The 23,786-nt window shown below is 42.4% G+C and overlaps 1 protein-coding gene across 50 annotated transcripts in view; it reads right to left on the bottom strand.

Moving 5' to 3' along the window:
• SORBS1 (sorbin and SH3 domain containing 1) overlaps window positions 1-23,786 on the bottom strand; it is a 160,770-nt gene that overhangs the window by 72,677 nt on the left and 64,307 nt on the right. For 40 of the 50 annotated variants that reach the window (XM_072339614.1, XM_072339639.1, XM_072339641.1 and 37 more), the window contains exon 1: window positions 2,247-2,387. In XM_072339614.1, the coding sequence (XP_072195715.1) occupies window positions 2,247-2,278 (32 nt within the window). In that variant the 5' untranslated portion in view covers window positions 2,279-2,387. Of the gene's footprint in view, window positions 1-2,246; window positions 2,388-10,557; window positions 10,669-23,786 lie in introns of those variants that run through there. The other 10 variants (XM_072339618.1, XM_072339650.1, XM_072339652.1 and 7 more) reach the window with 2 other exon arrangements.

Here is a 23,786-nt window from a genome sequence, read left to right as displayed (position 1 = left end):
TCACATTGTAAAGGTCCAGAAACTTCTAGAGTACTTTGAATAAAATCCTGTATTCAGTCACAACACCTGAGAGCATCAAAGGCACTGATTTCTGCTCAGATTTATCTGCAATAAGTACACTAACACCTCACAGACAAGCACTCTACAGACAAGCAGCAGTGCAGCCCATGCAGGGCGACTCCCAGGGCACAGCTCTCAGACTGCAGCTCTGGAAGGGAAGCAGTAAACAGCTTGAGCAGCCCACCACCACCTGGGACAACTCAGGACGCTTAACTGAAACTTACGTAAGATTTCAAGCAGGACACACACAACTACTGAATTTGCCATTTACTTAGAGTTAATAAGGAGCAGTGAATTCAACACCGCCACATTTGCCTTTATGCAGATTTACCTTTTTTGGGGCAAATTGCAGCAATTACACCTAGCCTAGAGCATGCTGTTTTTATGCTCCAACAGAACAAATAGAAGGTTCATTTAGTTCAAGCTGTTTTGGGACTATTTGTACCATCCATGCAGCTGGGGTGCTCTGTGTGCTGCACTCAGCTGCATACACCTCTGACACGGGGCCACTTGTGTCTGCAGAAGAATTGCTGTAAATTAACAGACCCAAATTCCAGAAGCCCTAATTACATATAACAATGGATCCGTTCAGCTGACCACAGGACCGAGGGACACGCACAAACACTACACTGCATTTAATACAGTGAATGGCATTCTGTAAATACAATCAATTAGATCATCTAAACAACATCCAGTAGCTTCTCTTGCATGATTTTGTACAGCACAGACTACAAAGGCTGTCTTCACTACTGTCATACGCTCTCAAATAGCAAAGTAGTAAATAAGAGGAAGTTTCATTAAGTAGAAATACTAATTAGCGATTGCCTGGTGTCACAAAGTTCAGATTCCAATTGACCTAATTTTTGTGAAATATTTGTAGGGGAAAGATTCTTGTGCACCACTGACATTACAAAGAACTACCTTAATACCACAGATCACCTTCTACCATCTCAGACACATCCTGAGTCTCCTAGCTGTGCAAGGCAGAGGAGTTGCTCTGGAATTGAATTATCACTCTGGCAATGATATCAGACAATTGTTAATCATGACCTCTGTTAGCACTAGCTGTTTTCAGGCTCTTTGCAAACACTCACTAAGCAACACTTGGCATAGACATAGAAGATTCAAGCCTCTGTTCTATGCATCATCTGAAACTAACTGAGCCAGAACAGTGTAAACAAGGTGTGCATGTCAGTCTTTGAGTGTTTTATGATGCCTTCAGAATAAGCTAAGCCATCTCCAAAGTTGTTCTCATTATAAACACAACTGCAATGATCTCTAGGAGATCACAGAACAAGCTATATCTACCTAATGTATGAAGGAAGTAAGGCATACCTTCTTCCAGCACACCTCTGACAAGTCTGAGGATGCATGGGGAAGTTGGACAGGGTCGTTCTCCTTAGCCTTTGACACTGCTACTCTAGAGAAATTTCCCTGGAACCAATTCATGTGCCTGAATATCAGGCACAAAAAGGCCCCAGCAAAACCCAGAAGGCTGACTGCTGTAATATCCAAGGCCAGACAGCAAAGCCACACCTGACAGGAATTCAGGCTGAAGTCCTGGCCGCTCACCTTGCTGCCTCTAAAGCTACTTACATGCTGGAATAAAGAATACAGCAATTGCTCCTCTGCTTATTAGTGAAAACATTCTGAGAAAACTGAACTTCTGGGTTAACAATGGTCTGACATTTGAAACATCTCCTGAAATAGCAGAATGCCAAGTTTCAGACACCAAATCTCATCTTCACTTCCCTCTGACTCCTCAAGGCTCAGGTGACATATTGCAGAGAACTCCACATCCACTCTCCTCACTTTCATTTTAGCAATAGCCCTGGACTCAGCTCTCAGGAATTACTCTCAACCACTCCTTCCCATAAAATCAGTCAGGAGAATTATGCAGTAATTTGGGTACAGAGACTAGGACCTGCTCAGTCTCCTTATGCAGGACACAAGCTCATGTAATGACTATTCTAGATATCTCCTCTCTTTTCAAGCAACAACTGGAAATACCTACCCATATGAAAGAAACAATTTCAAAGCCAGTGCATGGAACCCAGCAGACCTACCCACTCACTGTGCATTAGCAGGTGCCAGTGCCACGTAAAGCCCTGGGAGATCAGTTCACAACAGCTCCAGGAAGCCTAGCTTTGACTAACTAGGAAAAAAGAACACAGCAATGTTCTTACCTTGAATCAGACTTTTCAGTTAATGGTGCCATTTTTTTAGGCCCTTGGTTTCATCCCATAAGAGGACAAGAGTTAGGGAAACCTTTCACTGTGCTGCCCAGTCACTTAGCTGCTGAAGTGTACCAAAAAATTTGTGGAAACCTTTCTCTCTCTCCGTGGCACCCTTAAATACTTTGCTCCTCCTCCTCCTGTGCTTTTATTAGCCAGCGGGTTCTTAGTCACACCATGCTGTCACTAAGCTTGCTCACCATCAGCCACCCCCACCCAGCCTGCTTGTCACTCGCCTGCCACTGTCATCAGGCCAGATGCTGGCTCTTCCTGCAGCTCTGAAGCTGGAGAAGGGACAGAAAGTGGGGAGATGACACTGTGGTAGCAGGGAGATGGGATGAACTACAGAAGGGAAATGACAAGCAGGCCTTGTAGAAATACTTGATTAAAGCACATGGGAAATACTTGAGAAAGAGCTTTTTCCTCTTTCTTTTCCATAACTGGAAAATATCTGCCTATCAAGAGAGGAATGTTTTCATTAGCAGTAGACCCGGTAGATCCTATTTCAATGGGTAGGAGCTAAAGGGTCACAGATAAAGTTTCTGCACTTGGCAGCTGAGATTCCTCACATAAATCCTCACGTGACACACAGGAAAACAAACCACTTTAATGATTACTAGATGTTATATGATGCCCACGCCATGGGTATCATAGCACACACAAGGGGATCTATTAAGCCAGAAAACGTTACAGTTCCTCACATCTGAGCACTTCCACCACTCCACAGCCTTGCACTGGAGTTGAAGTGGTGCATTCAGGATGGCAAGGGGTCTGGTCTGCCCACAGCCTGTCTCTGGATCATGATGCCTCAAGTGCACACATACAGGCATTGATCAGCTGTCAAACCAGGTGACGAAAAAATGTACTGAAAATTGTTGCAAGGCAAGCATCTCCTAGCAAGCAAGGCCCAGAAAGCAACACAGATGGCCAGAGCTGCTGATTGCAGAAGGGCACAGAGTGAAGGTTAGTATGTGGCTCAACACTTACAGTAACATCAGACTCTCCGTAAAACATTAGCAAAGGACAGTACAAAGGTCTCCAAATTCTACATGTGTAAATACATACCAGTGCACTGTGAAATTCTGATTAGCAGCATGCCCCCTTTTTATTTGCTGCCCAATATACATTTAGGACCCCAATATTTATCTCTCATCAAATGAAGCATTTAACTCTTGGCCAATAAAGGCACAATTCTGACTTGGTACACTGGCTAAAGGAGTCAGAAGTGGTTGGACAATTCTGCTTCAAAAAGACCAATCCCCATTACTAAACATGTACTTTGCAGTAACTGATTACAGTACACAAAGGGTTCCCATGCCCACAATTAAAGACTAACTCCACAGGGAGCTCAGATTTGGAGTTTTGGAGTCTTCTACCCCAGTAGGTATCAGAGGCTACTCACAAAATTCAGGTTGGGATTCAAGTTCTAGACCCTGAAAAGTCAGGTGTACAAAACTTCTAATAACAAACAGGAAAGACAAGAAAAAATAAACAAATAAACAAAAAAAACCCACACAACACTGTCCATTGTAAACTATGCAATCATCACCTTCAATTACTTGAAGCATACTAGTTTAGACAACAGTATAAAACAGGAGACTTCTCTCACCACCCAAAGATGATCTCCTTTATCTCCTTCCCAATTCAGCTCTGGAGCCTGATCACAGAGTTTTTTTGGGCAGAAACCATAGTACAAAAATATCAGCTAATGAATGAGAGAATAGCATCTATGCAGAGACAAAGTAGGGAAGGATCCAGAGGTGTGCCCAGACCCAAAGTCAGATCGGTAATTTCAGGGCAGGGATTGGGTAAAACATTTCAGGAAGCAGCCTAGACAACCTGCAAATACCCTGGCAAGGAGAGATGAGTTTCTGCTCCAGATAACCACTTGGATGGAAAACTGGAGAACCTTCACAGAAATTGCTGTTTCACATGGGTGAGGGCAGAAATGAGCAGGAAGCACTGCACAGCCACATGCCTTTTTTTTCTTTTTTTTTTTTCTTTTTTCTTCCCTGAAGTCAATCCTGAGTGCAAGATAAAAAAGTATAATTGTTTTGCTGCTGTTTTACTACCATCTCATAGCAAGAGCATAGGATAATATGCAGTCATCTAGGATACTATGCAGTACATTGCAGTCATCCTGGCAATTACTGCTGCGCAACTGCTGCCGTATTTTTTCTCCCACAGTATCCGCATTTTTGGGAGGCAGCTCAGGGGAGACCTTATCTCTCTCTGCAACTCCCTGAAAGGAAGTTTAGTGAGGTTGCTGTTGGCCTCTTCTCCCAGATAACAGCAGCGGGACAAGGGGAATGGCCTCAAGTTGCACCAGGGGAAGTTCAGGTCTGATATAATGAAAAATTTGTTCTCAGAAAGAGTGCAATGCACTGGCACAGGCTGCTCAGGGAGGTGGTGGAGTCACTGTCCCTGGGGTGTTCAGAAAAGGGTAAACACAGTGCTGACAAATATGGTTAGTGGGCACTGTGGGGATGGATAGATGGTTGGTCTAGATGATCCTTGTGGCCTTATCCAACCTTAATGATTCTATGATTATCATATCAACTGAAAGAAAAATAGATAAAACAATCTACACAACAAAGAAAGCATTTGGCATAACAGAGACAGATCCCAGCTCTAGGACATTCTACACCACTGCTCTAGCCCCTGGAAAACCTACCTTTATCGTATCTGTTTTGCTGTCAAATTCATACACAGATTCTCTCACAGGAGAGAGTGGGCTATTCTCACTATAAGCTACCCAGCAAATCATGCTGTACAATCTATAGAGGTGTTTGTTTGTTTTGATAAATATCACACAGCCACACTAGTTATTTAATACTGCCCCAACATGCATAGGGCAGTGAAATGCAGTTTTCAAAAATAAGGTACTTCTGGAAGATCTGGGAGATGCTAAGTAAAAGCTATGAAGTTTCTGCAGACAAGTGCACTTGCATCATGCTTGTGTTTTTACTTTAGTTTCCTCTGAGTACTGGGGGTTGACTCACTAAACAAAACTCAGCCAAAATAACATGCTGTTGCTAGAGTTACACCCAGCACCATGATTGAGAAAACTCACTCACCCAGGATCCTGGTCCTGCTGGGCTGGAGCTTCTGCTTTGTTACACAACAGCCACCCCAGTTCTGGTTGGGATACTTCTACAGCACACTTCTGTTCAGAGATGAGCCCCACCTTGCCACAAACCTCCAACACCCTGATCCTTTTGAATGTTTCAGACCTGAGAATGAACTCTGTAGCACAGTCCTCCCCAGCTGAGAACTATGGGAACCAGCGTCACTGCAGAGTGCAGCACTGCAGCCAGCCCCTGCAGCTTGCCAGACAGCACAGTGCAACTGCATAAGGACTCAGGAAGCACTTACACTGATCCCTGTGGCGTGAAAGAGCTCAAACTGTCACCAGAGACTGAGGAAGACTCCATGTAAACATGCATACAAGCTTTTTAACAACTCTAGATAAGCATGCAATCTCATAGTAGGAGCAAGTCTATAGGGCTAATTAAGGGCTAGCAAAAGACCCTTGTAACAGTAATGTATGTATTAATTTAGTGAAATCATACAGCCTGTTAAGTGGAGAGAGAGAGAAACAGACAGACAGAGACAGAGAGAGACAGAGAGAAGTGTAGGCTACAAGGCAAACAGCTAGAAATCTTTCTTAAACAGTTGAGAAAACTTCCTTACTGAATCAAAGAACTCTCTCAGTGTCCCCTCCTGGCTGTTGGAAAGAAGAGATGCACCGTAGACTATTGATCCATCATTTAAAACAGCCCAAATTACTACCTGGTAGGGTTAGAATTGATCCAGATTTGAGATCTGCAACATCTTCAGAGACCTCAGACAGAGACATAGGTTTCCACTGAACTAAGAAGTCAGCAGGAGCTGGGAAGCACTGCCTCATGCTGACAGAGGCTGGGAGCAACCAGCTGTTCAGCAGCCTCCTTAGCAGAAGTTTCATCCCAGCTACTAACTCATCTAAACTCTCAGACTTGAGCTGTTAACCCATCTACACTTCCACACATAACAAAAAGTATAACCTTGTCCTACCTTGAATAATTGCTGTCTCTGGCCCAAGAAATTTTGTAAAATTAAGAGCCTGCTAAATGCAATACTGCAGGAGGAAAAGCTTAGGACTGTCATGCTTATCTAAGTCCTGAGTAAATCAATGGTAGTTACACCACACAGTCAAGGAAACATGCATCCTCACCTGCACATCAGCAACTCCACCCCTCTGCAGCCAGCATTGCCACTTATACTTGGATAAAACAGAAGTAAAACCTGAACACTGTGATTTCTGGATTAGGTTCAGCAATCTCCTGCTGCACACTGTCTAGCAACTGCTGGATCTGCTCCACTAATACAAAAAACAACTGATGACTATTATTAAATCAAGCTTAGCTAACCAATATCTGATCCTTACTGATCCAATCAGACTGTCATTCAGTTGAAAAGCACTACTGGCTGTGAAAGTAACTGAATACAATCTAATCAATATTAAAAGCTTTGTAATGGCATTAGCTGTTTACCATTATTTTACCAACTGTTATTAACAGTTACCAACTTTTGTGCTGCTGAGGAACAAGCTTAAGGTACAGTCAGGAGAAAATTATCTCCCACATGACATGTAAATATGCTGTTTTTTGGTAAAACTTTCTCACTTTTTTTACAGGCTCAAAATACTAAGTATTTTGCAGTCTCCAGGCAAGCAGCTGAGCTTACCAGCTATTCCATCAACAGTGGCTTAAGAAGAGATAAAAGAGCAGTAAAGAAGGGAATTAGGAGAAGTAGCCACAAAGAAAATTCAGACTGTGCTGTCCATTCATCTCAGCATTTTCCTGCAATGCACTTCACCACACCTTTGCAAAAGACAAGCCAATATGGAATCACAGAATCCTTAGAGTTAGAAGGGACCTTTAATGGCCAATTAGCCCAAATCCCCTGCAATGAACAGGGACACCTGCAGCTTGATCAGGTTACTCACAGTGTGGTCCAGCCTGGCCTTCAGTGACTCCAGGTACAAAGCTTCCACCACATCTCTGGGCAAACTGTTCCAGTGTCTCACCACCCTCACTATAAAACACTTTTTCCTTATATCCAACCTAAATCTACTCTCTTTATGCCCAAAACCATTTCCCCTTGTTCTATCACTGCAGATCCTCCTGAAGAGCCAGTTCCCCTCTTTCTTCTATCCCCCTTTTAAATACTAAAAGGATCTAATATCAAATCTGACTGATCTTTGGTTCTCTGTCCTCCAGGACTGCAGATACAAGCCAAGAGATAAGGTGTTTTCCAGCAGAGAACTTTGTGCATTCACAGAAATAAAGTCCCGGCAGTTTTGCTTACAGCACTTACTGTGTATGCACAATTAACAAATATCCAGTCTCAAAACATCAGGCAGAGGAGAAAAATGGATTTGACTAACTCGGCCATCTGTCTGGAATTATTAACCAGATACATCTGTAACTATGAAAGCTAATGAGAAGGTAATCAGATCTCACAGCAAGTCATTGCCTTTGGGAGTGAAGAAGGGTTTAACAATCCCATCTCATCCATTCCTCCCCCACCAGCTCTGACTGCCACAATGCTTTAAAGGCATCACTGAAGTTACAAATGTCCTCTAGGGCAACACCTGAATATATGTACAGTGCAAGGAAATTTGCCTAAACATCTCCAGGGAGACTAAAAGAAAAGCCAAACTTTCCCCATGTCCTCTCCACCACACCAACATTTCTTGTCAGAGAGAGAAACAGTAACTGGATGACTAAGGAATGATAATGACTGCTGGTGGGTGCACTGCTGGGCTCTGATTAGGTTCTTCTTGGCTTCTGAACAAATTAAAAAACAAAAACAAACAAACAAACAAAAAAAAACCAACCATTGGTTGTTTAGAGAGGCAGGACTGGCCTGTCAGTGTCAGTACAGGACTCTGTCAAGACACTCCTGGGTTGTCATCTTTCTCCAGGAAATTCAGACCCTTCACTGTGGTAACTCGGAATGAAGTAAGCAAAGATCTTGCTCATCAGGCCATGAGCTGCTCCCACAGTCCCATATCTCAGAAGTCTCTTAGCTGAAAAACCACAGCTCAACAGTCTCTGGGGAACACCAATCTCTGGAGACCCGGGGCAGTGAAGTTTTCATGTCTTACACTAACTACCCTGCAGCGAATAAGCAAGAGCTATGAATCTATGAGCAGATTGGGAAGAAATTAAGGAAAACAGTTGAAACACACTGTCCCTTCCAGCATCTCTGCCTCATCAACTCCCCATCTGTTTCCAAAAGATCAACAGAAAAAATAAAAACTGTTTTCCTGCTTCCTACATACTCACTATTCTGGTTTATGGTGCCATACTGCCCCGTTTTAACCTCTTTTATAGTCCACAGTGGGCAGCTGGTGTGACCAGCTGGAGCCAAAACAATGCCATGGAGCAACGAAAGGACTAGGTGCACCTTACAGCAGCCCATCTGAGTAACCTTCAGCTTTCACTTGAAGCAGCGAATTAGAGAACTGGGAAGGCAGCAACAACTGACCCACAAGTCCTGGGAAACAGCTACCAATGAGCACAGCAAGCCTTTAGGAACCTCTACAGCAGTTCTCTGCATGCAGTAAGGGTAATTTCTCTCCTTTTAGAGAAGAACAAATGGATCAACTAGACAGCCTTGGAGTCAGGAGCATTTTTGATACCTAGGTCCTCACCTAAGAAAGCAAAAGACATGGCCAGGATTTCCTCACTCTGTTCTCTTAGACTTACTTTGCTTCCTGTTGCCCTGGCTAGATAAATATTTTTGTACAGCTGTGCTGAGGTAGAGATCTCTCACCCAGTAGCATCCAACACCCTCACAAACTATTCACATCATTAATATACATATTTTTTCCTCTCTCTTCCTTTGGTCCAACTTGTCAGGGCTGCAATTGTGTCTTAGCCAGATGTCTAAGCTAAAGGTCTCAACTGAACAGTTGATCTGCAGAGTACATTGCAGTGGTACATGTGCAGAGTACCTTAATTAGATCCTAAAAAAACAAACGTAACATAGCATGATGTACAAATACTCCTCTGCATTCCTGTAAGTTTCTGGCAAGAGGAAGAGTCAGAATACAAAAAACAAGTATTTTCTCTCACATAAAAGGATAACAAAAAGAGCTATTAAAAGCTCCACCTAATCAGGAACTGAGGCTAGAGTAAACCATTCTCCTCCAAATCTTTACATGGACTAACCAAGTCTTGGTACTGAATGCTGCTGCACTCATTGAAGTACAGGTGTGCCACACCTTAAATATCACTTAATGGCCATAAGACTGAGCAAGAGGGAGGCTCTGTGGCTCCTCAGGATGTCTGTGACAATCCAGGCTTCTTGGAGATGCTTTTTTCCAGCCAAATACCTGACAGCATACTGCATGTTTCCACCTGGAGGAAAACTCACTACGGAGTTCCCTTCTCTTAAAGCAAAAACATTAAGGGGATGCAGCCCTTTGGCAGCCAAAGGACAGGATCAAATACAGATTTGATGTAAAATGGCTCAGCTCTAGAAGAATAACATATATTCTTGTTGCAAGCAATTACGCCAGTTCAGCAGCAGGTTGTTGCAATTTTGCTTTAAAGCAGTAGGAGGAAAACTACAGAAAACTCAGTTTGACAGATTCTATAAGGTTCTCCAGCTTTCTCTTCAATAGCATGGGCTTTCATTTCTCAGAGAGCACAAGGTTTCTGTTGCTCCAAACCAACACGAGGTCAAGCCATGAATCTTGATATTCCCTCATGCCTAACTGAGTAGACTCTTACAGATGAAGTAAATAACCCAGCCCACTACTGCCATAACCCAAAGCTATCCTCTAATTCAATGTCTGGTAGCCACGTCTAAGTCTAAAGCTTGCATGCACTGCTACTAAATGTGGATTCATAACCCATTCAAGGCCAATTGCTAAACTTTGGTCCTTACCCTAAGCCCTAACCTTTGATGCAATTCCCAAATCTAACCTACACTATATGTTCCTGACACAGTAAGGCACAAAGTACTTATTGGTATCAACATCAAAAGAATCAGCAAAGGACATCAAAACGCAGACAGTAAATAAGGAACATATCCAAAGATTTAAAAAAGTAAATTAAAATACTGTTAGCCCAGCAAGGATCAAATGCATCCATGAGTCACCACAAAGTAGTACTCAGAGCTCGATCCTTTTTCAAGCACTAGATATTTTGTCTGTTCATGTAGGTCTCCCCATGAGATGCTCCTTCCTGTCTTGCAAGTTGCTCACCACAGTCAGCTGGCTGAACTCTTCAGGCCCAGCTGAAAAGCGCAGGATCCTCTGCCAGTGACTTCCACTCCAGCTTTTCTTCACATACAACTGTTCTGTCACAGCACATACCTACAAAAGGCAAATGGGGAGAAAGCACTGTGAGTGCCACTGGTCCGGCTGTCCAATACATCTACAAAGAGATCTGTTCCAAAGCAATCAGCCATTCACAGAATTACTGTTACATGTAGAAGAACTAATTCCTTTTGCTTAGCATGAAGGAAGCAGTTAGTACAAACAGCAGGCTGTGCAGATCCACATCATAGCATCCCCTATGTAAGAACCAATCCTTAGGGTTGTCTCCAGGGAAGGCTGAACCACATCTTTTCCTGTCTTTCTGCTAGAGATCCCCTCCCAAGCAGCAAGGACAGCTGAATAGCACAAATACTCACGCCTCCTCTCAACCTACAGCCTGCTTGCTAATGTAAATCACTGCTGATTTCAGCTTAATTTGAAATACTGGTTTGCAAAATGCAGAGAAATAAGTAAATGCACATCTTATTCAGCTATCCCCAATGCATAAATAAATTTGTCTGATACAAAGCCTAGGCTGAGAGCTAGCAGTAGTAACCATCACAGGATGAGAGCACCCTGATGCCAAGAGATCCCCTAAGAAATGCATCAGTTTCTCTTTGGACAAATTCTTTGGTTAGAGTACACAGCTAGAGAGCCACAGAGGCTGAATTTACAGAGGACAGATTCTCTGAGTGTTGATGGTTACTAAGTGTGACTATTTAACCCCAGTCCAGTATTAAATCTAAACAGTTATATTTGACATTGATTCGACAGATGGCTGTACAACTTTACTGTTTCACTCAATAACACTAACAGCATCCTGGTTTTAGCAAGCCATCTATGCATGTCAATCAGTAAGGTAAGTATTGATACCACTCGAGTTTAATCACATCATTTATCAGGCATAACTAGATGTCATTTGATGGGCTGAACTAGTCAGATAGCTTCCCAATGCTGCTTCTGCACTGAGTGGAAGAGGGGGTTCACTAGAGGGCAATATGCCCTTCTGGCACTTGCCTGTATGTAGTATCATCAGAAAGACCCTGAGGAGATCAGCTGGTCAAATTACACACCTACACTGGATGACTAACAAACCCCTACTGTGTTTTATTCAGGCTCTGAGAGGAGTGGGGTCACCTCTTCTGAGGAGCAATGTCAGTCCAGAACCTCCAAGGGCCAGTAAAACACCAGTTTTACTCCAGCCAAAGAGTCTCACAGATTGGGTGTGCTGAGGAAGTACAGGTGGTGGTAAACATGGCATGGAGAAAAGGTGATGATCAGGGGTAAAATCTCTCAGAGAACATCAGAGACCTTGCATGTGAGCCATCTCAGAACATGCCCACAGACCACCAGTAATAGCAGGTTCCTTTTTTGTTTTTTTGAAGTCTCAGGTTTTCTTTCAGGATTTGCTGATATCATGAACAGTGAGCTTAAATGAACCAGTAGATTTTTAATAGATCTGAAATAGTCCTTGGAAGACACAAGATGAAACAAATCAGTTTTCTGTCTAGTACAGTCTAGTAGTTTCCTCATCTCCAACAGGTAAAATTGAATAGATGTAAGCACACAAATAGTCTTGTATGTTAGATAGTACAGTTGAAAGGATCATTTGCCAGTTATGGGAAGACAAATTTTATAGCAGGTTGTCTGGAGCATGCATCAACATGATCTTAAGATTCCAGTTGCAGGTCAAGCCCTGGTTTTGCAGCTGGACAAGAAGCTGACACTAACAAAAGCACCTAAAACTAGAAAACATGCTGTTCGTTTCATGCACTAACAGCTAGGTTGAGAGGAGAAGGATGAAAAATGGACGAAAGGAGCCCTGGTGGTGACCTTGCTCTGGAGAAAGCTCTCACACAGACCTTGGCCAGGGAGCACAGAAGGATGTGGGAAAGCAGATGTGGACCATGGCTGGCTGTATTCCTACCCAGAAGGGACAGCTAATCATTCAGCCTTTCCTCTTGGAAATAAGTCCCTGAAGGACCATAAGAAACTACTTTTGGTAAAAAGCAATGCAGAGGTAACAAAAAGGTTCAGCTTTAACAAACTTTACACCCAATACTGTTAGTGACAGAATTCCCCCTCCTGCCAGAGGCAGCAAAACTAAGGAATCCAGCAGCATCAGAGATGGAGGACATTTCTGAAAAGGTTTTTGACACTTAAATTCTAACTTTATTAGACTTCAGCTGTGTTCTTGTCTTATCTGCTGCTACAGCTTGATTTCTACTATAACAGAAAAGTCCACTAGAAGGAGTTTGTAGGATGACAATTGGACTAGATAATACCAGCAGTCTTTTTCAACCTTCATGCTTCTATCATTATAGGATGTTCTACAGGAAGACATTCCACCAAGTAGTGCAGAAGGAACCTGAGCATGTCCTGCACAACCAGACAGCTTGCCAGGCCTGCGCTCAGCTGGCCACAACTAGCAGCACACAAGAGAACATAACTTGTGCTCCTGCCCAGGACTCTGAACAGATGCTGTTAAGAAATAAGTGAGTGCCAAAATCAAGCAAACTGAGGAAAAACTATAAATAAAAAATAGAAATAAATAAAACTCCAACAGCAATGGTAAGGTCTAAACACTCCTCGAGCTCCCCAGCATTCAGATCCTCTGTCCAATAACTATGGTTGCACAGGACAAGCTGTGGTTTGCATTTCTTTAATGCATCAAGCCTCAGCCTGTCCAGGTACCCAGATCTGATTGAAGAGCATTTTAGAGTGACAGAGGAAGGGAAGATTAGAAACAAGATGGGAAGTATAAAAATCACAAGGTCCACACTTTTCTTGGTGTTTCTCAAGGCTGAGTGTTTCCTGGTGTTTCTCTTTATTCTGAAGGCTGATACAATGCCTGACAACATCACAGAAGCATGCTACAACAAGCTATCCAGCTCCTTTTCCCTTTCTCAGACCAATAACCATCAACCTGGCACTTCTTTAAAAGGCTGGACACAGGCCGCATTCATTCAAACCACAACCACATCCCCATGGAGAAAGCAACACTGCCAAAAGCAAAAAGGAGAGTCTGAAAACAGGAAAAAACTTTTTCTCATAGATAGTGGCCAAGCATGATCCAGCAAGATAAGTCTATGCGTACATCTGAGAGCACAGGCAACACCTAATGCAGGCATGGACACCTGCTCAGTACACTGTAGTTTGTGTATTGCTTTTGCACACTTCACTGTGCAATCCCACCCAAGGACCCAGCAGACAGCACAGCTCCCACACCCCCATCAGAAGAAGTGGAAAACTGTCCACGTGATCTCACACCTGAACATGATGGGACAGCAGCAGACACACACAGCCTCTGGCTCTAGAACTGGAGGTGCTAAGCAAAAGAAACACAGGAGTTTCATATTGCTTTCAAGGTGAAAAGAGAAAGGAGCTGACCCTGCTTGACTTCATCACGTTGTTTGTATGGGGCCCTGTGCACTGTGCACTGAGCTGCAAAATCAAAGCAAGTACAATGGCAATGAAAACATAATCAAATACATCAGTGTGGGGCCAGCTTTGCTGTGGAAAAGCAAAGGGTTGGGAAGAAAGAATCAAAAACACTAAACAGTACTCAGATCTGAAGGTCAGTTCTGCAGCCATTTAGAAAAAGAGGCACTTAAAATTGTTAAGATTAGCAGGAAAACAATATTATTATTTTGCTACTACCCACGTAAGAACAGGGAGTTCATTTTCCAAGGAATCTAAATGGAAAAGATGAATGAAGGAGAAACACACATAGATGAGGAGTAATTTGACCCTGGATCACATAATACCAGGATCAGGGCCAGGAAGAAACCATGGTTCCTGACTCCTGGCACAGTGCTCTTTCTCTAGCCCGTATTTCTTCTAAGTCTGGAAGCAGGCACCTACATTTATCTAGAGAGACTGAGGGTGCTGCAATTGTAAACTGTTTGTCACCGTCCCATCAGCTGGAAGCTATCAGAGTATTTGAATGCACTATCCAAATGGGAAAGCTGTGAGCAAACCCAGCAAGAAGCACGAGCATGGTAGGGAGCATGACAGTAACGTCTTCAACAAGAGCAACTGCTTCTTGTCCTTGGTCTCATGTGGCAATATGGTCTCATACAGCAATATTCTTCAACCCTGAAAGTCATAAGACTAGTGGTTCAGATTAGAAAAGCTATCAACAAATCTTTAAAAAACATCTTATCTGAGCCATTTCATCCTATCCATTCTAGTTTAGTATCACACACAACACCACCATCCTTAGCTAGCACAGCAAAGATGAGATTCTGGAAACACTTGAGCTCATTACAATTAATAACAATATTGTGAATCAGTCTGTTATTGTTAATAGTAACACTGCAGATGGCTTAACTTTATGATCATTTACTACATTTTTATCAAACAAACTATTCATATGTGATATATATGGACTGCTTATAAACAGATGGCCAGTGTTCAGTCTGTGTCTATGGACTGATCAACTCACAGAAACTGCTTCGGGCCAATGAGATCAGTGATACTAACAGCCTGCATGCAAGGCCAAACCATGCAAAAGAATACCAGTGAATTCAAAAAGAGAGGAACAGATGCATCCCCAGCTTGATCCCATTCTATAAAAGCTATCTTAGCTCTTCTCCATTATAAGACTGAGTTCCTCTAACTGATGGACCTTTTATTTTAGTAAGTTTATATAAACCAGTGGCTTTGTTCACCCACTGTTCAACAAACATGACCCACATGGTATGTGATCTCCAAACAGAAATTCCTTACACAGGCTACTCAGGATTCAACTGTACTGAGAAAACACAGCACATAACACATGAGCTCAAGTCTTCTGAGCAGAAGCTCCTCTTGGCTGTTGCTGAAATTCCTCTTCCAGGTTTGTTGAGCTCAGTACCTGACAGCTTGCTTTTGCCTGCCTAAGGGAGCCAGAAATATCTACTTCATCTCTTCCCCAGCAGTGTGGTCAGCACACAGTTTCTGGTCAGCAGTGTCAGCCCAGCACAAAAGGACCCTCCTCTGCTCAGGTGTGACAGTCTTTCTGGTTGGGTAAACCAGCAGGTGGGCCTTGCAGACAGAAACTGCTCAGAAGCAGCTAATATGTACCAGTAAGGCATCCAATAATGCAGCCTTCCCAACAGGAGCACAGGCATGAAGGTTGCAGATGGTCAGTGGCAGCTTTCAGTCCAATGCGGAGTTCAAGAACATCTGCACATGTTCTTCTCTTCTTAGGGAGAAGAGAAGGGGATATCAATGGAGCAGACTCAACAGTGCTTTTCAAGGAAGTTTTCATTGATCAGGAAACCACATTAGAACAAGAGAATAAAGTCCTGTGCCTGCATCCTGGCTTCCTGAGTTTCCTGCACTCCCAGCTCAAAGCTGAGGACAAGAACCAACAGAAAATCACACACTGCAAAATAAAGGAAGAAAACCACATTATATCTTTAGGATGATCACGTAGAACCAAGGCTATCAGCACTGATCCACCCTTAAGTTTAGTCATCAGCGATGCACAACTGCCTATTTCCATAATCCAGTGGTTCTCCTTTGAAAGGGAGAGAGTGTCAGCATCATGCAGACGGGAAACAAAGAACAATACTGCAGTGATGCCAGAGCTTAGGGCACATTCTCACTTTGTCTCAGTTTTCCATTAACTAATACTGTCAGGTCCACAGAGGCGACATATGACTTACTCCAGGGTAATACCACTTAGATACAGACATTACTCTTGCCCGACCCCAACCTACGTGAGATTAGAATCACTCCCTCCCACCCTCACCTCTTTCAGCACTTCTATATTTAACTGCAGATTAACTCATTTCCTCTTTCCACATGTGAGATTAGAGTGTCCCAAGTGCAGTCAGCTCAAGCAGAGCCTCAATGCATCCCCCATGTAAATCAGCACTCATTACACATACTAAAGCACGTCAAGGAGGAGAATGAGTCACTCTCTTCATACTCAAACTAAACACTTGCTTCTCAAGAAGTAAAGCTGGCAGGCAGCCGAGGCCCCAAAATAGTAGGAGATACCTCCAGTACTAATCTTCCCTCCTGTTATATAAATATCTCAAAGACACAAAAAGTGCCACCATTTACCAAAGTGTTTGAATGAAATGTAGGTTGGTGACCAAGGCAAAGGGTCGAACACATTATGACTTGGCCTCTGGGCACAGCATTGACTGCACTTCTCTAGGAAGAAATAATTGCTCCTCATACCAGGGAGGGGAGGGGGGAAAAAAATAGAAGAAGAAAAACAAAGAAAATCTCCCTAAGGTCATGCTCACCATTCTTGGTTCAAAAAGGCTGTGAGACATAAAATTACTGGGAGGGAGTAGCAGGGAACAGGGAAGACAACTTCTGCTCGCACACCCCTTCTTTCAGCACTGTGCAAGACAGACTGTGTTTCTGTATCTAGCTGACTGCCCCACAAAACACTTGCAGCCCTAGGGCACGAGAACTTTGTCACTGCTTGAGACAGATATTGAGGAGCTGTACATTAAGCTGGGACTTTAAATCCATCCACATGAGTTAACTTCACAGTGAATATAATTCTTCATAGCTAACAACGATGGCAATGAATTTTACCTCAATAAGCACAGAAAGGATGAAGCATACAAAACTCAGAACAGGAATAAGGTTTTTGGCCTTCGCTTTTACATCAGTAGTCCTTTAAAGTACAAGCACTTATTTTCCTCATCCCCATAATGGTAAAACCTCTCTTGTTCTAACACTTCAGGAGAAGAGGGCCCCTTAATTTTAAGTGGCTGTAATAATAGGCCTCAGTATTTCTGCCAAGAATAACAGAAAATCAATGTGGACCGAGAGCATGGAGACACGCAGGAGAGCTACTGGCATTTGCTTCAGCACAACAGCTGGAATAAGTTGTCAGTTCCTCTTACTGTATCTTCCAACTGCACTGCCTGGCTGAGGGAGCTATTAAAGGAAAGAAAACGTTCGCGACAAGCTTATGACACATCTCAGAAGCAATAGCAGTCTCTCCATGATTCAAGAAACTATGGAATGACAAACAGATGGAATAAGAAATAGAGCTGTAGAATGACACAGGAGGGCTCTGCTGTGGATTGCTGGAGCAATGGGGCATGGCAAGCAGATGTACAGTTGCCAGCACAGAATCTGTCGGATCTAATTCAGTGACTGCACTGCCTGCAAATGAAATCACAATATGCTAGACTGACACAACTGTTATAATTTGGTGCTGCTGTGCATATACCACGAGATACCCTACACACCCTTCACTCTCTGTATTTTGGTGTGAAGTTGTTGAATTCTCCCAGGAAGGCAAGGACCTGCCCTGCAGAGATCAATACCCACTATGGCAATGGTGATTCTCTTTCAGTTCCAGTATTCCCAGAGGACTGTAAATACATTGCAATGGTTTGCAGACATCCTTCTTTTCCTTAAAGGTAGACTGAAGGTGTCCTGAAATCATTTTTGGTTGGGTTTATTTTGTTTGTTTTTCCTGGCTGCATGAGGTCGCTGCATGAAATATACAGCAAACTGAGGACACATCTCAAAATCAATAGCATGCTTCCAGTGATTAGAAAGTCTGAAATGATGGACATATGTGGATGGGAAAAGAAACAGTGCACTCCATGGGGTGACTCAGAAATATAGCTCAAATATACTGTGCATGAGCTGTGTAACTGATAGAAAATGCTCCTCTGCTTCCTCTGTACACAAGTTCCATGTTGTAATGAAATTGCAAGCATATCTTATGACAATAAGTCTCACTCCTTGCTTCCATCCCACCTGGGCATGTGCTCACACACTCTTATGTACCTCTGTTTTACTTTAGGGTTATTTTTCAGTTTGTTTTTCTTCTAATTATACTCAGTCCCTGAGAAATATGATCTATTCCTTGCAAAACAAAAAAGTAAATGCTAAGAGTCTACATCAGGACTACAGGAAGCAAAAAATCTTTCCTGCTCTAAGGAAAAGGTTCACGTTTCATATTTCTTTAAATCCCGTGTTGTTTAGATGTTTTTTATACAGAACAGGAGAAAATTGATTGTAATCATTACGAAAAAAATTCTCAAGAGATTCCCTGCCAACTCTGCACCTTACACTTGTACACTGCAAGTGACAAAGTGGCTTGCAAGGTTACACCAGGTGAGTGCAGTTACACTGACAGTAAGGCATCCTCAGAATGGGTGATAACAACTCACTAAGAAATACTTCCTGATGAGAAGGCCTTTCAAGGAGTCTTAAAGTAGTCTGCAGAGCAGCTCTCAGAGGACCACTGTTTGGCCAGAGCATGCTGAGCTGCAACTCCAACATACTGCAGGGGATAATGAAGCAGTCTCAGTGATGCTGTGATTACTGCTGCACTATGGGGCTCCCTGCTGCCCCACAAACATGCCTTAAGATAATTCCTGGTTGACTCAAGCACAAAGAGTGAGAAAAGGAAGAAGATCAGGTTCACTACTGTAAAGGTTGGAGTAGTTACAGGGATCATGTTGAAGAGATGGGGATTGCATCCCTACCTGGACTGGGATTGGCAGTGCTCCAGAGGAAAGCAGCAGGAGGAGCAGGCAGACTTTTGGAGCTGCCAGCCAAAAAATCTGACTCACTAACAAATGTATAATGAAATAATACTGAGGAACCTCAAAAGATTAGACAGATGAGTCAAATCAATGCTCAGGAGGCAAATGTACATTGAAGTTACAGGGAAAGATTAGAGGAATATTTAGCTGGAAAAAGATGGAAGCAAAGAAGAAAAACTAATCGATTGCAGGCTACAAGTGAACCAATGAATTAATAATTGTGAAGCAAGATTGGGATGTGCCAATTTATCTGGTTTCATTGCTATAAAAAGGCAGTAACTGTAACAGATATTCTTTTACAGTAATAATAAAAAAGCATCATATCAGTCAGAAAAATTTATGACCACAGGCAAGGAGGGAATACTATAACTGTAGTAGCTTTCAAAAAAGATTAGACAACTGCATTAACATAATGTCTACAGCTGGGAAAGCTACATGAAAAGTCACACAGATCATCAGCCCAATGGCATTGTTCTCTATACCATTTGCAGTTTTTCCACTTGCATCTCCAGGCAGAGTCTGCCGTTTCCAAGTCTTAGCTGTAAAATTCTTGTTCAGCTCTTAAACGGTTTTGTGTGACATGGATGCTCAGACCCTGTGGGAGCACTGATATTTAAGTTCTCAAAGATTCTAGCCTGTGCCAGAGCCTAGGAGAAAGCCCACAGTTCTGTCTGGTACTGCAACTGCTATTTCTACTCCTGCAATCTGGAAAGCTATCAAGCACTGCAGCAAACTGCTTACTTAAAATCAACAATCTTCCTCCCCCTAGAGTCTGCCCCAGCTATGACTCAATCTGCTACTGCAAATGAAGATGAGGACCAAGAAATTCCATCTTTGGTCTCTGTGCTCAGACCACCATAAAGTGCAAAGCCTTTGATGGAGATTAATGTCTCAAAGTGACTTTAAAAGCAAGCCTGTCTTCAACAAAGCCCTAGTGCTAAAATACAAACCCAGGTTTTTAACTTCCCCTGTTTTAATAACAGAAATTTTTCTGAAGAGTCACTGCAAAAAACACTGAAGTTTTCTCACATAGCTCTGACATTCAGTCCTTAACCAGAGAATCCCCTTGGGAATCTTTTAAGCTTGAATGTGTTCAGAACTGCCCAAAAGCAATTACGGAGCTGCTCTAAACCTTTTCAAATCTCCTGGTCAAGAAAGTGCACAGTATAAGGTGTCATCTCCTAATATGATACACCCCTGAGCACCACACATCTAGAACAACACTGTCAACTCGTACAACATGTGATGTCTCATAAAGCCTCACCTGATGGAAACAGAAGACAGACAAGAATCCCAGTTTTCAACTAAAATAAATAGAAAAAACAACTTTCCAGAACAAAAACACTGAGTTACTGACATGGTGAAGGTAAAGCTATAAAGATCCAGAATGGATTAGAAATACCTTAACCTGGGGCAGGGCCAAGCCAAATAATGATTCAAGAACATCTGAACAAGCAGGGCCAGAAACAGCACACAACTTCAACACCATCCTGCAGGCATTATCTCTCGAGAAATGCAGATCCTATTTTAACATGAAGACCTCTAATATCAAAGGACAAGAGAGGGGAGTGTCAAAACAAGAAGCTGAAATGCTGCCAATGAGAATGGTTGTCAGAATACTTGGTGATGTTTCTAAGAAGCCACTGGTTCCCTTTGATCACTGATCCATTGTGCTGCCATGGCTGAGCTGGGCTAGGAACTCCCAGTGGGCTCCATCATTCCTCATGATCAGAAAGCACCTCAGATTGCTGCTGCATCCTGCCAGGTGTTAGGCACTGCTTTCAGAAAGGCAAACCTGAATGAAATAAGAAGTTTTCTTTAGTCTCTTAGCATGGAAGTCTAATATGTCGAGTAACTGCATAAGCTTGAGAAAAGAGAGAGTTAACATTCACAGAAGAGGTTGTTTTCCCATCTGTCTTCCATGAGCATATAACAGGAAGTTCTGTCCTTTTCTTCTGATGCCAGGAGAACGTGCCTTGCTTTGGTGTGACCTGAGAAACATGAGAAGAGTGCATTGAGCTCCATGAAAAAGCAATGTGAGAGTCTGAGCAGTAGCTTCCCTTGGGTCCAACTCCTTTCACAGTTTACACTGCAGTGGGCACAACACAGAATTTGATCCCGTCTCCTGGGGGTGGGCGTTCTTCCCTGTGAAGTCGGAGGACACTAAGAAGCTGCAAGTCAGATGTTAATTCAATACAGAAGGCCCAGTCATGACAACTCTTGTGTTTTGACTGCACTTCTTATGACAGCTGCATTTTTCTGTAAAATCTGAGCTACTGTATCTCATACAGTAAACAGAAATTTTAGATTTCAGTTTAATAAAGTTCTAGGAATATCACTTAGCACATTACAGGGCAAGATGCAGGCAGATCCTGAGCTAGCTGCTATAGAGCTGGGTTTGCCCTGTGCTCCAGAGTGAATGACAGACTGCTCTAGGTTCCCAGGTGAGAACAATTAAGTGTTCATGTAGGTATTTCTATCTTAAATATACATGAGACCTAGTCAATGTTTACTTCTCACATTCCTAAAGATCTGCTTCCCTTTAGAGACCCTATTTCTCACCTTTGAAGGTCCAGGCTGCCAGCATCAACCCCAGAGCTGACAACTGCCTACATTTTGCAAAGGGAACATTATACCTCCACTGCAGAGGAGCACAGTAATGGCACCATCACCTGGCTGAGTAGATGCAGCCATTCTTAAGCAGCTATTTCTTTTTTTTCCTTTAGTTTGCCTTTTTGGCTTTTAATTCATAAAACAACCTGAATATGCAACAGCTTCAGTCTTTGTGATACAGAAAATAAGCCTGAGAAAGAAAAATTAAAGAAAATGTAGAGAAATCCTGATATACTTTTAAAAGATTCATAGCAGATTAACCATGACAACACTGAAGATGTTTCTATTCATTGGGATTCTATGAAAATGCAGGGGCAGATACTTTTCACAGCTGAATATCCTGTGGAAAGGGAGATGCAGTGGTAATCTAGTTAAGAACAGAGCACACCTGCTCAGGTTGTGCCATACGTATCATAGAATTTCTTTACACAAAGAAAGAATGCTACAATTACAGCAATAATGCTTCCTCATCCTGCACCACTACACCAGTACCTGACATTTCAGGGGATGTCAATTGGAACAGTGAAAGAGTAGTACAATAGCATGATCTTTACACATCTTGACACCTTCTCCAAGCAGTCACTCATCAGAAGAGATGGTATCCATGAACCTGAATAAATCGATGTTCCCTGTATTTCCCATGAGATATTATTTAAGTACTCATGTGGATCAGCCGAGCTCTGACCACTGTCCTCTTGTTTACAGCTTTGCATAAGATACAAGCCATCAAGTGAAGTTGTTTTACAAATTTGCTAAGCACGCTAAACTTTCAGAACAAATCCTATAAACCATATTCTCTGGGCCTTCAGACCTTCCCTAATATGGTCACTAAATATCTGAGAGATGAGGACACCTCACAAATACTCAGATGAGCTATAAACTCTTCAGACTTATCATTAAAAAAAAAGTTAGAGACAAAAAGATATGCTAGATTATGAATTGGAGCCAAGAGACACCTAAACCATGAGCTGGAAAAGAGCGGTAGAGATACCTAGCATAGCTCAGACAAAACAGTCAAATATGATAGCAGAACTTAAAAAAGGAGGAAGGATATCACTGTGGAGCTAAGAGACAGTTGTCCAGTATTTTTGTGATTTGCACAATTGAGATATTTTTCCACTTTAAAAACTAGGAAAATCATTAAAAATCTGAGAGTCTAACTTCTCTGGCATCAAACATTAAGATCAAACTCAGCTTGTTTCTTATTCAGTTCTGTGTAAAATTGTACTACTTTTACTGATGTCTTTACAAATGTTTATATGTTTAATCCAAGTCAATATTTTGAGTCTCAGACAGTGCTGCCATTTACGAGAGTGCATCTTAGTTACATGAATTCACTATTAATTCTATTACAGGGTTCGTGCAGATCGTCTTCCCCTTCTTCACAACTAAGGATGGAAGTTAATACAGAGCAGCTACTTTGATTTCATGGAAACTCACAGGCTAGACCACGTCAGAACTGTGCAGAAACACTAGCAGAAATATTAACAGAGAGGACAAATTCTTCTCATTCCTTTCATCCATCTCTCTTCAATCCTACCTACACTGCTTTTTGCAAAGGGAATTAATTGAACAGACACTCTCCATATAAGCAGCTCACTTATCCTAGCCCAAAGGCTGATAAGCAGAGCCTAGCCACACATTCAAGAGCAGAGAATGCTTTGGCCCAAGCAGACAATTTTCTCTGAATAGTGGGGGTTGACAAACCTTTTGAATGCGACTTATTAAAAACAGCCTATGATCCAGAAGACCTGCAACTCAACTGCTTTATATCTGGCCTATAATGTGATGAGAAATAACTTTTGCCTTCCATTCATTCAGATAACAGAGTTTGGCTTTACTATAATACAGCTGGGCTAGTTACAATTACACTGGGCCAAAACATTTTCAACAAGTTGTTCAAATGATATTACTTTTGTCCTAAAGAGAGCAAGGTACTCACTTGCCTTGGGGCTTGGCTTACTAACTAAACAGATGTTCAAACACTAACAAAAAGACACACGGCATCCATTAGCTGAACTGCCAGGGTCTTGGGAA

This window comes from Excalfactoria chinensis, chromosome 6, assembly GCF_039878825.1.
Source record: "Excalfactoria chinensis isolate bCotChi1 chromosome 6, bCotChi1.hap2, whole genome shotgun sequence".
Classification (NCBI taxonomy): domain Eukaryota; kingdom Metazoa; phylum Chordata; class Aves; order Galliformes; family Phasianidae; genus Excalfactoria; species Excalfactoria chinensis.
This window is presented reverse-complemented; position numbering and strand designations above follow the sequence as displayed.